Consider the following 14,265-nt stretch of genomic DNA (forward strand, 5'->3'; position numbering starts at 1 on the left):
TATAAAGGATCGGGTCCAAAGATGTCCTCATCTTCCATCACACCTTTTTTTTTTTCCTCTCTTTTTTTGGTCCTTTCCTCTGCCTCATTTTCCCACCTTAGAACAACAAGGTCACGCTCTTCCGCCAGCTGCAGCAGATGACGTACAACCTGATCGAGTGGCGGTCCCAGATCCTGTCTGGAACCCTCCCCAAGGACGAACTGGCAGAGCTCAAGATGAAGGTCACAGCCAAAATCGATCACGGGAACAGGTAAACCAGGGATGACTTTTCACTGAGAACTTGGAAGAAACCACGCACGTTCATGCTAAGGACATAGCTCACCATGAGCTTGTGATCTTGGAGTTGCCAAAGAACAATGCTTAACTGTTCTCTTTCTGCCTTGGAAAACATTTAATTTTGTAGAAGAAAATTTGGCAATGCCCTTCATGGGCCAGACCCTGTGCTGGATCTCTGGTCTCAAGGAGGTGATGGATGATCAGGGAATATGGGGCTTGAATGGAAGCAACTCCACTGCCAGACAAACTCAGAGGGTCTGAGCATCAGAAGCTGACAATTTCAGGGACCTGGGACTATCTCTATCTTTATTCCTTTTTTTTTAGTTTTTATTTTATACTGGAGTATAGTTGCTTTACAATGTTGTGTTAGTTTCAGGTGTACAGCAAAGTGATTCAGTTATACGTGTATCTATTCTTTTTCAGATTCTTTTCCCATTTAGGTTATTAAAGAATATTGAGTAGAGTTCCCTATGCTATACATCAGGTCCTTATTGTTTATATATTTTATATGTAGTAGTGTGTATCTGTTAATCCCAAACCATAATTTATCCCTCCCCCCTGCTATCTTTCTTCTAACAGAGGATTTTAAATCAGCATCAGACTCATTCTCTCTCTTTCTTTCTGTCTTCCCCTAAGTGGGACCATTGCTTACATTGTGTAAAAACCAGATTTGCCAGAATAGCCTGTCTCCAATAACCTCTAAAGAGTTAATCACACCATTCATCTTCCGATTGGCTCGGTCAGATACGTAGGTTCCAGATGTTACTGCCCTTTGGAAGACGAAAAATTTAGTCGATTCATCAAAATTAATGGTGACCTGGGATGATTGATTCATCCTTCCTGACCAGCTCTTTTTAAACACTGGGTTCGTTTCTCAGTTTTTCTTGATGATTCATTTGACATTTAGTTGTTTTTTTTTTTTCTTGACTGTGTTGGGTCTTCGTTGCTGCGTGCGGGCTTTCTCTAGTTGCAGCGAGCAAGGGTTACTCTTCGTTGAGGCTTGCAGCTTCTCCTTGTGGTGACTTCTCTTGTTGCGGAGCACGGGCTCTAGGAGCGTGGGCTCAGTAGTTGTGGCTCGCGGGCTCTAGAGCGCAGGCTCAGTAGTTGCGGCGCACGGGCTTAGTTGCTCCGCCCTTGTCTGTTCACAGGACTATAACCACAGGAGCTGCACTGCTAGTCATATAGTCCTGGGGAGACTCTTAAACAGCAGCTAAGATGGGATAAAGCAGCTCCCTCCTGGCACATATGCTGCCTCTGTATTCTTCGGTCTTGGCGCACTGGGGCATCAGCCTGGAGGCCTCTGGTCTCTGGCAAAGGATGGTAACATCCTACAAACAGCGGACCACGCTGGCCTTTTCATTTCAGCCCTTGGAAGCAGCTCAAGAAATTAAGCTGCTCCGTCAGTGCATCCGTGATCCAGTCTCTGAGCAGCCAACAAGGCTCGCTGCTCATAGTCTGGGTGGCCTGTGGGTCTGGCTGCCATGGCAAGGGACCTGCCAGATTGAATCAGTTGATGGAGATGATATAAAACAGGGAGGCAGGAAATTAGGCATTTTTGCTTCCTTCCCAAAGACTTGGCACGTGCCACCGTTATCCTTGAACTTTCTCACCCTTTGGGCATCCTCACTCCTAAACTGCTAGTGCCTGGAATGAACTGGGTGTTCAGATCACAGTATCGTGTTTCCACCACAGTCCCCAACTTCTTAGAACTAAGCACAATTTTTTCTGCTTCTGTGTGCACATCGGGCATAAAAAACCTTGCTGGGATGGTGCCATGCAGGGACCGTATGGGCCTTACTATTCCTGTGCAGCACCCAGAGCTCCGTCTTAACACAGCCAGGGGTTTTCTTGTGCCAACAGGAGCTAACATTCATTGAAAGCCTATTGTATGCTAGATATTGTACTGTGTGCTTTATATGCGTTATCTCATTAAATTCACACAACAGCCCTGAAGGGTAGGGAATAATTTACAGATGAGGAAACCAGGCCTTTGCAAAATTAAGTAGATGACCAAAGTCATATTGCTAGCAAGTATTAAAACCAGGATGCAAATCTTGGTCCAGCTGACACCAGAGCCCATTCTCTGAGATAGATTGTGTGATACCAACAGCCAGGACTTAACTTCTTTGATTCCTTTTGTTGCTCTTGTTGTTTTTGGCTGCGCCGTATGTCTTGTGGGATCTCAGTTCTCCGACCAGGGATTGAGCCCAGGCCACAGCAGTGGAAGCCCTGAATCCTAACCACTAGGCCACCAAGGAACTCCCTTGATCTCCTTTAAAATGGTCTTGAAAAGGGCTTCCCTGGTGGCGCGGTGGTTAAGAATCCGCCTGCCGATTCAGGGGACACGGGTTCGAGCCCTGGTCTGGGGAGATCCCACATGCCACGGAGCAACTAAGCCTGTGCGTCACAACTGCTGAGCCTGTGCTCTAGAGCCCATGAGTCACAACTACTGAAGCCCGTGCGCCTAGAGCCCGTGCTCTGCAACAAGAGAAGCCACTGCAATGAGAAGCCCCCGCACCGCAACGAAGAGTAGCCCCCAGTCGCCACAACTAGAGAAAGCCCGCACGCAGCAACGAAGACCCAGTGCAGCCAAAAAAATAAATAAATTTTAAAAACAAACAAAGAAAAAACAGTCTTGAATTAAGCACTGTCCCCCAGGCCTGTGCTTTTAAGGAAATCAGGGCAAGCTCCTCAGTATCTGAGCATTCGTCTTTCCTAGTTCCTATAGCAAACTACAGATGATTAGGGGAAAGAAGCATTGGTCAGACGATTTTGGTTAGAATTAGCGCCAGTTTTGCCTTTCCTGTTGAGGTTCTGCAGACCAAATTACTTTGCATATTATATGAGTTTGGGTAACATTTTCATAAGTTTTTTAGCATTGTTGTTGTATGGAAAGGAAGCAGAAATTGAAAGGAGAAAAGCCAGTGAACTCTTCTTATCTTGACTTGTCTGGCACCCAGCCTTTCAGCTGAATCCTCTGGGTTCTTCCGTGAAGACTCTTCAGGAAAGAATCTGCTCCTGACGCGGAGAACCAACTGACCATTTCTTTCTTTCTAGAATGCTGGGGTTGGATCTGGTCGTGCGGGACGACAACGGGAACATCTTGGACCCAGATGAAACCAGCACCATCGCCCTCTTCAAGGCCCATGAACTGGCCTCAAAGAGGATTGAGGAAAAGATCCAAGAAGAGAAGGTGAAGCTTCCTCAAGTGGGCAGACCTTGGCCACAGAGTTCCATTTTTGCTTTTTTTTTTTTTTTTTTTTTTTTTGCGGTATGCGGGCCTCTCACTGCTGTGGCCTCTCCCGTTGCGGAGCACAGGCTCCAGACGCGCAGGCCCAGCGGCCATGGCTCACGGGCCCAGCCGCTCCACGGCATGGGGGATCCTCCCAGACCTGGGCACAAACCCGTGTCCCCTGCATCGGCAGGCGGACTCTCAACCACTGCGCCACCAGGGAAGCCCTTTGCTTTTGTTTTTAATGAAGGAAAAGGAGTTAAGACAACAGAGGTGGAAATGTTGTTTAGAAAATCATTCATTTCCTCATTTTAGAAGCAAAATATTACAAAAAGAACAAGGCAGTTTTGTATATTCTGACCTGGGAAGATTGCGAAGATAATGTATTAAGCAGAAAAGAGCAAGATGCAGAACAGTGTGTATAAAACACTATTATTTGTGTTTCAAAAAAGAATATACATACATCTGTGCTTGCCTATGTGCAGACTAACTCTGTAGTGATAGACAAGAAACTGACACTTAATGGATGCCTCTGAGAAGGAGAACTGGGTGGGAGAAAAGCCTCTTGACTCTGTAAACTTCTGTAGTTAGCACATAGATCATGATTTCCAAAATAATATTTACAAATAAAGTGTTTGAAAGATTTTAAAAATAGTAATTGGACAATAAATAAAAATTCAAAAGGTATAGAAAAAGAGAAAAAGAAAAGTCACCTATATTATGACTGCCCAAACATACTGATGTTTAGGTATATATTCTTCCAGTCTTTCTGTTCTAATGAGTAGAGGTTTCTGTTTAGTTTGTAGGTTTTATTTCTTCAGCACAGTTGTAATAACATTTCATTGTGTTTCTGGATCTAATGGCTAATCATGCCTGAAGGTGGACCTGTCCAGTGGAATCTCTTATTTGCAATGAGAGTTATTCCCCGAAAGAAGGATAATGAATCATGATGTTTATGCTTTTGAGGTTTACCCAGAAACTGTCGTGAGAGATGAGAACTTCTTAAAGCTACTAAACCCCTGAGTTATCATAAACTTTAGATATATGCTCTTTAGACAGCATTTATTGAATTACTTGGGTTCAAGGCGCTTCACAGGACCGCCTTGATCATCTAAATAATCATGGTTCTATTTTTCTCACTTGATCACTTCTCCACTTACACACACTTTCTTCTCAGTAAGTGCTTCTCTCGGGTGGTAATTATATTTGGCTTCCGTTTGCAGGCCAGAGTCTTTGCTAGTGTTTCCCACTTGCTGAAACCAAAACGCTTTTCTGTCTTGTCCTCTGTGTTCAGTCAATTCTGCAGAACGTGGACTTGCGGGGCCAGTCCATCTTCAGTGCCGTGCATACCTACGGCCTCTACGTGAACTTCAAGAACTTTGTCTGCAACATTGGGGAAGATGCAGAGTTGTTCATGGCCCTGTACGACCCGGACCAGTCCACGTTCATCAGGTAGTAGAGACCCGGGTCATCTTCCGGCAACCTTGCAAAAATACCCAGCCTTCACCTATCTCCTCCCTGAGGATTTCTTTGCTGGGTTTGAGAGGGGAAGATGGAGCAGAAGGGGAGGATTTCTAGGCAGTAGAAAATAAACCCCTTTGGGTCGTTTAGCCATTCTGAATAGCTGCTGAAACAGTGCAGTAGTACAGTTTGTGTACTCCCTGGGTCTTAGAAATCACAGAAAACTCATCTGAACATGGTGACAGGAGCAGAGAATTCAAAGGAGTATAAGAGAGGGGTGAGGGAGGGATGACTCATCAGAGCACTGAGAATTTTAGGGCAGTGAAACTGTCCTCTATGATACTGTCATGGTGGCTGTGTGTCATTACACATTTTTCCAAACCCATAGAATGTCCAACACTAAGAGTGACCCCTAATGTAAACTGTAGACTCGGGGTGATAAAGACCTCTCAGTGTAGGTTCAATGATTATAACAGTGATTGTACCATTCTGCTGGGGGTTGTTGATAAAAGGGGGGCATGGAGGGGGGCCTAGGGGAAATCTGTACCTTTGGCTCAATTTTGCTGTGAACCCAATACTGGTATAAATTAAAGACTTTAGCGGGTGATTCTAGGCTTTGTTCAACCCTACAGTCATGCTGCCGCTGAGCAGCTAAGGAAACAGGTTTATTCTTGAGAAGATGGTTAAAAGTAATTACTGACAAATTATTTATTATTTTTTAAATAAATTTTTAAAATAATTAAGTAATTTATTATTTATTTTTGGCTGCGTTGGGTCTTCGTTGCTGCGCACGGGTTTTCTCTAGTTGTGGCGAGCAGGAGCTACTCTTCGTTGCGGTGCATGGGCTTCTCATGGCGGTGGCTTCTCTTGTTGTGGAGCACGGGCTCTAGACACACGGGCTTCAGTAGTTGTGGCTTGCGGGCTCTAGAGCGCAGGCTCAGTAGCTGTGGCGCACAGGCTTAGTTGCTCCGCGGCATGTGGGATCTTTCTGGACCAGGGCTCGAACCCGTGTCCCCTGCATTGGCAGGCGGATTCTTAACCACTGCACCACCAGGGAAGCCCCAAAATTGTGTGTATCTAAAATAGAAAGCTTATTGCAGTGTGGTGCTGTGGATTCCAGGGGATGGACTTGGAATGATTCTTACAATATTACATTCCTGATTCAGCAAAACTGAAACTTTTATACAAAGGATTTGAGATGGAAGGTAGACCCCAGATAGAATCTGGTAGAATCTACTGTGTCTGTGCCCGTCTTGAACAGTGCTTGTTGTGGGGATGTACTGGGTGTGCCTCGGAGAGCCAGGCTACAGCCAGGAGACCAGAGGGTGGTCATTGGTGTGGTCTCAGACCTGCCTGGTGAACTTCACTGGGCTCTTCTGGGCCACCTTTCGACCCTATTAAGTCTATCCTGAGAGCGGCTTCCTCCCCAGTTAGGTGCTGATTGAGAATTTTTTTTTTTTTCCCTTCATCAGTGAAAACTACCTAATTCGTTGGGGCAGCAATGGAATGCCCAAGGAAATCGAGAAGCTCAATAACCTTCAAGCCGTCTTTACTGTAAGTCCTACCTATGTTTAACCCTTTCCTTTGTTTGCAATATTCACAGGTGCACGTGACAAGTATATGGAAAATTTAAAAATGAACACATGAAAATAACAGTCATCATAATCCCTTTAGCAGGAGTGACCCCACTCATTTATTCACCAAATATTTATTGAGCACCTGTCAGAGGCCAGGCACTTGAGATACATCAATGAACACATCAGATAATGTCCTGGTTCTCAAGGAGCTTTTTGTCCTAATGGGGAAGTCAGTAATAAACAGTAATCAGATAGATGAGGACTTGTACAGAATGTTAGAGGTCATGAGTGCTTTGGGGGGATTGGGAGTTTCTGGGCTGGGGGAGGGTTGCTCTCTTAAAGAGATGGGTCAGGGCAGACAGACCTTGATGAGCAGGAGCCTTTGAGCAAGAACTTTCAGTTGACAAGGGGGTGAGCTGTGCAGATAAAGGGGGGAACCTTCCAGAGCCAGGTTACAGTCGGGGCAAAGACTGGACTAGACTTTTCTGTTGGCTTATATTTTAATGGACTTTTCCCTCTCTTTCTCCACTTCCCTGAGGCAGGAGGTGTGCTGCTGTAAATGGATCAAGAGCCAGGAAATGTATTGGGCTAGAGCTTGGGGCCTGGTGACTCTCTTTTTCGTGGGCTAGGAACTTTCTTGGGATTCTGTCCCCTTTTTTTACATCACTGCTTGAAATGCCCTGGAGCTGTTGCCACCTGCTCTGAGCAGCCTTGGTGGGCAGGTTTTCCAGCTCCCATTTAGCCTAAAAGAGATTCTGGCTTCCTTTTCTCCCTTTTTCCCTTAAGCTACACCCATATTTTGTCTGCTTATTCTCTTACCACTCTTACAGTCAGGAAAACAGAGTCTAAGGTAAAGCACCAAAGGAAGTGATAGGAAGGCACATTGGTCCCTGCTGCCTGCCTGCCTGCCTGCCTTCATTCATTTCTGCTTATTATTATTCATTCCATCTATTAACCTCCTACCCCTATGACAAAAGTGGTCTATTAACTGTCCCTGCACTGACCCATCCACATCTTCACCACCTAGTAAACATCGACAAAAAAGAGCTTAGAGCTCTTCCCCAAATCTCTCCCCAACACGCAGAGTATTTCCTCAATTCTAAGATGTGTGAGGGGTTTTTTCCCCTGAAATTAAAAGGCATTTATCAGTCAATGCGTACATTATTAAAAAAAAAAAAACACATTTAAAAAGGTGTTGTTGGATCATTGGTCCATCTTTCTAATCAATACCGTTTCAGAATAGCTGCAATTCACCCCCTCCCCTCCTCCCCCAACCAATTAGGCCCTTCCTATATGAAAATTTCATGTCCAACTTTTTCAATTAAATAAAATGTGGTGACCGATTCTTTGGTCATTGAACATTCTACAGAAACTTCCTTTATACATGATTGCATATTATTAGATAATATCAGTGTGCCCCAGTTTATGTAACCAGTCACTTAAAGTCTTTATCTTTCTATTAACAGAAGCCTCACAAAACCTAGAGTAGAAATTCAAAGGTGAATATCATCATCGGTATATATTCCTATCTTGGAGACCTGAGTTAATTTGATTATAGTGGATAGATATGGATGGATTGTTTAAAAAGTAATTCTTGATTCAGTAAAGAGGCCTTGGATAGCCGTTTCATGAAAAGAATTTGAGATGCAGTTAAATCATTTCTGATATTAACGCAAATGAGATATGTGAGCTCTTTTGTGGGTTTACTCACCCATCCTTAGGAATACAAACAAGCGTAGAGCATGAGCCACAAAAAGACAGAGACATTTCATCTACACGTTTCTCATTAGTCAACACACGCCCAGAGGCTCTCGATGGATCTCTCTCATAAAACAGATGAATAATTACAGAAAGCAGTGCATGGAAATTTCTGTGTTATAGTTGCCTCACAGGATTATTTGGAAGGTGAAAAGAAATATCACCAGCATGTGTAGATACCCAGTAAATGTCAATGTCTTGTAAGTTTTAATTTCATTTGACACTGAAACGTGTCTGGTGCTCAGATATGCCCTGGCCAGGATATAAAGTAGCAATGACAAGGGACCCCATTTTTACATACCCTGCGTAAACTGGAGACTTGAGATTGAATACGACCTGATTTATAAATTTGAAGTAGGAGCTGGGGAATTTTTACAAATTCTTTTTTTGAATACAGTCCTTTTTCTCTGATGATATGATAGTTCCTGGGTGGATAGGGGAAGAGAGGAGTCCTTCTGATATTTCAGCAGTAGGAAGTATGCTCTGAACGGTGTTTTATTTTTTTAATTTATTTTTATTTTTTATTTTTTTGCGGTACGCGGGCCTCTCACTGTTGTGGCCTCTCCCATTGCGGAGCACAGGCTCCGGACGCGCAGGCTCAGAGGCCATGGCTCACGGGCCCAGCCGCTCCGTGGCATGTGGGATCTTCCCGGACCGGGGCACGAACCCGTGTCCCCTGCATCGGCAGGTGGACTCTCAACCACTGCGCCACCAGGGAAGCCCTGAACGGTGTTTTATTGTAGAGTGCAAAGAAAAGAGAAATGAATGTGACAGGGTGATGTAGTGTGACCTCCTTTTCTGTTCTCTCTGCCCCTGTAGGACCTCAGCAGCATAGACCTCATCCGGCCCCGCATCAGCCTCGTGTGCCAGATTGTCCGGGTTGGGCACATGGAGCTGAAGGAGGGCAAAAAGCACACATGTGGACTCCGAAGACCCTTTGGAGTAGCAGGTACAGAAAGAACCCGAGGTGGATGTAAAATGGTACGGCCACTGGGGAAACAGTATGGTGGGGCCTCAGAAAATTAGATTAGGATCCAGCAACCCCACTTCTGTATCCCCAGACGAATTAAAAGCAGGGTCTCAAAGAGATATTGTCACACCCGTGTTTACCACAGCGTGGTTCACAATAGCCAAAGCAACCCAGCTGTCTGTTGACGGATGAATGGATAGACAAAATGGTCTTTCCATACAGTGGAATGTCATTCAGCCTTAAGCAGCCCGTGTCCCCTGCACTGGCAGGCGCATTCTCAACCACTGCGCCACCAGGGAAGTCCAATGTGAATGTTTTTAATGCCACTTTGAGCTGTACATTTAAAAATGGTCAAAATGGCAAATTTCATGTTATGTATATTTTTCCACAATAAAAAAAAAATTAAAAGAAATACAGAGAAGAGGGAGGAAGGAGAGAGGAGACCCAGAGACAGTGCAAGATGAATTTGGTTGTTAGTGTTAGCATCAGACACACCGCATTGACTGCCTGAAACTGCCAGGTAGCTTTTTGTGGGTTGTGTGTCCTCACCTAGATGCCCCTCCTTTGTTTCTCCCTCACTGCCCAGCACTGTGTCTTGTACACAGCAGGGCCCTCTCAGTAAAGCCTCCGTGTGGCTGTTGTAATCTTCCCTGACTGTGGCTGCCTATTGATTTTAATTGAATAAAATTCTCCTGGGAAAATGGTTTGTATGTCTAGGAAATTGGCTCTTCCAAGGCAACATTGCTTTCAAAGAGGGTCCTTGGCTTAAATCAAACTCCATAACCTTCCAGGAGGCCCTCCATTTTCCTCTGTAGTTTGTTAAATGGAGGAAATATATTTTTGGTCTTGTACTGACATTTTGGTCACTAAGTAGTTTTGAAAGCCATCAATTCTGCCCCTGGAACGAGGGCCCAGAAACTGCACGTTGTCAGGTCTGACCTGTGGATTACGTGGCTGGTGAGGCAGCCTCTGTACCCCAGGAGGCTGTGTGCCTCCTGCATCCCTTGAACGGCCTTGCACTGCACCTGCTCTCAAGGTTGGCTCTCAAGGCTCTGTCTAGAGGGGACAGTACTACTTCCTGATAGTGAATTAAAATAAAAAGCCCAGAAAAGGCAAGGAACCCTGGCCCAGGACTGCTTAGCCATCTATACGGCAGTCTATTCTTTCATAAAAGATTTAAAGAATATTCAAGGTTGTTGTCTTTCAAACTGGGCCGTAGAGATTCAAACATCAAGCTCAAGGCTTTTCTTTGCTCTTCCATTTCAGGGTGTATGTGTGTTCATTCAGGGCGTGGAGATTAATTTACTTTGAGCCTTGATGCCAAGCATCAGAAGTTAGGAGTAACTAGATGATGTCATTCAGAAATGAACTCCCTATTTAGGGGTTCAAATACAGATTCTCGTGTGTGTGTGTGTGTATGTGTATGCGCGCGCGCGCGTGTGTGCGTGCACGCCCATGCATGCAAGGTTTTCAGGGGTCTATTAAGGGTCTATTAAGGGCTGATAGCAAGTTGATGTCATGCCCTGCTTCCTACAGCTTCCTTTCACTAACTTTATTCATTCCCAAGCCTTATGCACTATATGTTCGGGTTGAATTGAGAAAGCATTTCCTCCCTTGTCTTTAGTTTTTCTTATGATTATTGTCTCATATCTCAGTATTTCTTTTAACCGCCAAATGGATTACCTGTGGTGTGGATCATTAGTGTGTGTTTTATGGCTAGATTGTAATTTATTAACCAAGGAATGGCTTCTTGCCGTGGCCCCTGCCTAACCTCAGCAGCTGTAGAGTGAATGGCCCACTTATTAGTTCTCTAGGCAGCAGGCATGGTTAGGTTAAATGGTTTGGCCCTGTCATCACTGTTGGGTTCATACCCTGGCTTTACCACTTAACTTCTGACCTAGGGAAAATTACCTACCTTTCCTGTGGTCAGTTTCCTCATCTCTTAAAGTAGGGCTAATATGAATATTTGTATAAATAAGATAATCCATGTAGTAGGGTTACAACAGCGCTTCCTTAATTAATAGCTCTTACCGGGCATCAAAGACCAAATCACTATATGGTCTTCTAGTGTGTGCTGTTGGTGCCCTGGCTGCCCGCCCTTCATTTATGTGGAAACCAGGTGAGAAAATGTCAAATCAGAGGGACAGTGGACCACTGCAAGGCTTGAGTTCCTCTCCCAGGTCTTTTATTCTATTGACACTCCTGCCAAAAAAAAAAAAAGGAGTGTTCTCGGGGTCTTGGAACGCAGGCTTACTAAAAAGTGTCAGTGTCATGTGACTCAAGAATTCACCAACTTGGTCTAGTAGAATTTTTTTATTTTTATTTTTTATTTTTTTTTTTTGCGGTACATGGGCCTCTCACTGTTGTGACTTCTCCCGTTGCGGAGCACAGGCTCTGGACGCGCAGGCTCAGCGGCCATGGCTCACGGGCCTAGCCGCTCCGCGGCATGTGGGATCTTCCCGGACCGGGGCACGAACCCGTGTCCCCTGCATCGGCAGGCGGACTCTCAACCACTGTGCCACCAGGAAAGCTCTTGTAGAATGTTTTAAAGGAGGTAGTCTGCAGGGTTGATCCAAGAATACCCAGGCCCCTGCCTGAGCCCCTGATGAATTGATCTTCTGCTAGGCTGGGGACACTGGGAGTCATCATTGGCAAAGAAAGAAAAGAAACGTCCCTGCTCGCTCTTGTTCTCTTTCTTTCTCCAGGGTTCTATGTTTGCTGATACTGTAATTTTCCATAGTTCCTCACTGAGGCCTGAAGCAAATTAGTTTCTTTAATTAAGTTTTGTCTTTTTCTTAGTGATGGATATTACCGATATCATACATGGGAAGGTGGATGATGAAGAAAAGCAGCATTTTATTCCTTTTCAGCAGTAAGTACTTTGGCATTATCCCAGGTGACTTGAGACCTGGATTAGGCCTTGGGATGGTGTGTTAGAACCAGGTGCTAGGAACCTTTTGCCCAGTTAGAAAAGGAAAGCTCTTAAGCGGGGAGATTGTTGGAGCGGCGCTGACAGACTTTATTCAAAGTCCTTCATATTGCACTCCATTAAGAGGGTAACTGAACTTTCCTGATTCTACAGAAATGATCAAAGGAACATAAGGGGCAAACCTACCAGATTATGGTGCCATTTAAATGCCAGAAATGCCAAAGTTTGTACTTTGTCCTATGGAACAGGTATCACAGAGGACGAGGAATCAAGTAGAAAAGCACAGGGCTTCTCAGACTGTAACCTGCACATGAATCACCTGGCATCTTGTTAGAATGCAAAACACGATCTGGTGGGTCTGGAATCTGCATCTGACAAGCTTCTAGGTGATGCTGCTACTGCAGGTCTGGGGATCACACTTTGAGTAACAGAGGTTTAGGAGATGGGAGAGTGAAGGGTAGACTAATCCTTGTTTTCCTGCAAGCGGAGGGAAGCCAGCCTGAGAATGCATGGAAGCTTTCCCCGCAGAGCTGCGCTCAGCTCCCCATACTGAGTCTCAGGAGCTGGAGCGCCGGGTGGGCCACTGGGGGACATTGGAGACCTACTCTCTATCCCCGTAACGCTGCCGGAGCGTGCGTGTGAACATCACGACTGGCTCATACTCCAGCAAGCATGCGCCCCTGACCTCGCACAGGTGGCTGGGACGTTGCTGGATCTGACTCCTAACAGGGCAGTCGTGTCAGTGAGAAAAAATGATTGTTTCGGCCGGTATGCGGCCACCACAACAGATCAATATGACAAACCGAGAATTCCAGAAGCCAGCCCAAGGATATTTGAGTTAATATGTGATTTTATTAGTAATAACTAATATGGTTATATATGTTTTTAATTATTTTAAAATATTAATTTTAAAATCAGTGGAGAAAGATAAACTCTGCAAAAGATAGTGTTTGAGAAAATTAGCTAACCATTTAAGAAACATCAGTTAGATCCTCATCTCCCACCTTATGCCACTGTAAATTCCAGATGATAATATATATAAGTGTAAGAGCCAAAAATCTTAAAGTACTATAGGGAAACAAAAATTTTATACGATGTGATGTGTGGGAGGCCTTTCTGAGTCAGACACCAAAGATTCGCCTAAAGAAGAAAAATTGATAGGTTTAGCCACACAGAAATTTTAGACAACTTATACATAGAAAAAATTTAATAAAATCTTTGCAATGTCTGTGAAAAAGAATAAATATTTCTACATGATAAGGAATTAATACAAGTTCATAAGGAAGTAAGAAGGAAACACACATGCAAAGAAATGGCCTATAAATTCATTGAGAATCAATGAAAGGCAAATGAAACAATGAGGTTTAGTTTTGGGGTTGACGAGGTTTTAAAAATATATGCTATCCAGCGTTCAGTGGGTATAAATACTACTTATAAGAATATAAATTGTTACAATGCATTAAAACCCTTAAAATTTAGAAATTTCAAAGAAGAATGTACTCCATAATTAACAGTGATTATTTCCGTTGGTGTAACTCTAGGTGATTTTGCCCCTCTTTTGGTTTAACTGCTTACTATTCTTACTACAATAAATAGGTATTATATGTAATTTTATTTAAAATATAAAAATCCTTATCTTGCATTTTAAAGTCCAGCACTTTTGGATAAGTTTCTAAATAAAATAGTATAAATAGTTTGTGCTAAGTAGTGCTTCCCTTCTCATCCAGAAGCTGCTATTAATAATTTTTAAAATATGTACTTATCGGGGCTCCCCTGGTGGCACAGTGGTTGAGAGTCCGCCTGCCGATGCAGGGGACACGGGTTCGTGCCCCGGTCCGGGAAGATCCCACATGCCGCAGAGCGGCTGGGCCCGTGAGCCATGGCCACTGAGCCTGCGCGTCCGGAGCCTGGGCTCCGCAACGGGAGAGGCCACAGCAGTGAGAGGCCTGCGTATAGGAAAAAAAAAAAAAAAAAAAGTACTTATCTAGTATTCTACCACCTATACACTGACCCTCCAAGAATATGGTGAGGTAAATATTTTATGTAGCTTAGTGCTAGTGTG

The 14,265-nt window shown here is 44.3% G+C and overlaps 1 protein-coding gene across 1 annotated transcript in view; it reads left to right on the forward strand.

Moving 5' to 3' along the window:
• The window catches only part of DOCK5 (dedicator of cytokinesis 5), a 212,825-nt gene that overhangs the window by 99,709 nt on the left and 98,851 nt on the right, over nucleotides 1-14,265 (forward strand). Inside the window, exons 6-11 of the mRNA XM_081236247.1 lie at nucleotides 102-250; nucleotides 3,334-3,469; nucleotides 4,803-4,960; nucleotides 6,442-6,523; nucleotides 9,124-9,253; nucleotides 12,074-12,146. Coding sequence (XP_081092373.1) covers nucleotides 102-250; nucleotides 3,334-3,469; nucleotides 4,803-4,960; nucleotides 6,442-6,523; nucleotides 9,124-9,253; nucleotides 12,074-12,146 — 728 coding nt within the window. The remainder of the gene's footprint in view (nucleotides 1-101; nucleotides 251-3,333; nucleotides 3,470-4,802; nucleotides 4,961-6,441; nucleotides 6,524-9,123; nucleotides 9,254-12,073; nucleotides 12,147-14,265) is intronic.

The sequence above is a fragment of the Mesoplodon bidens genome (assembly GCF_964165515.1).
Source record: "Mesoplodon bidens genome assembly, chromosome: 6".
NCBI lineage: Eukaryota > Metazoa > Chordata > Mammalia > Artiodactyla > Ziphiidae > Mesoplodon > Mesoplodon bidens.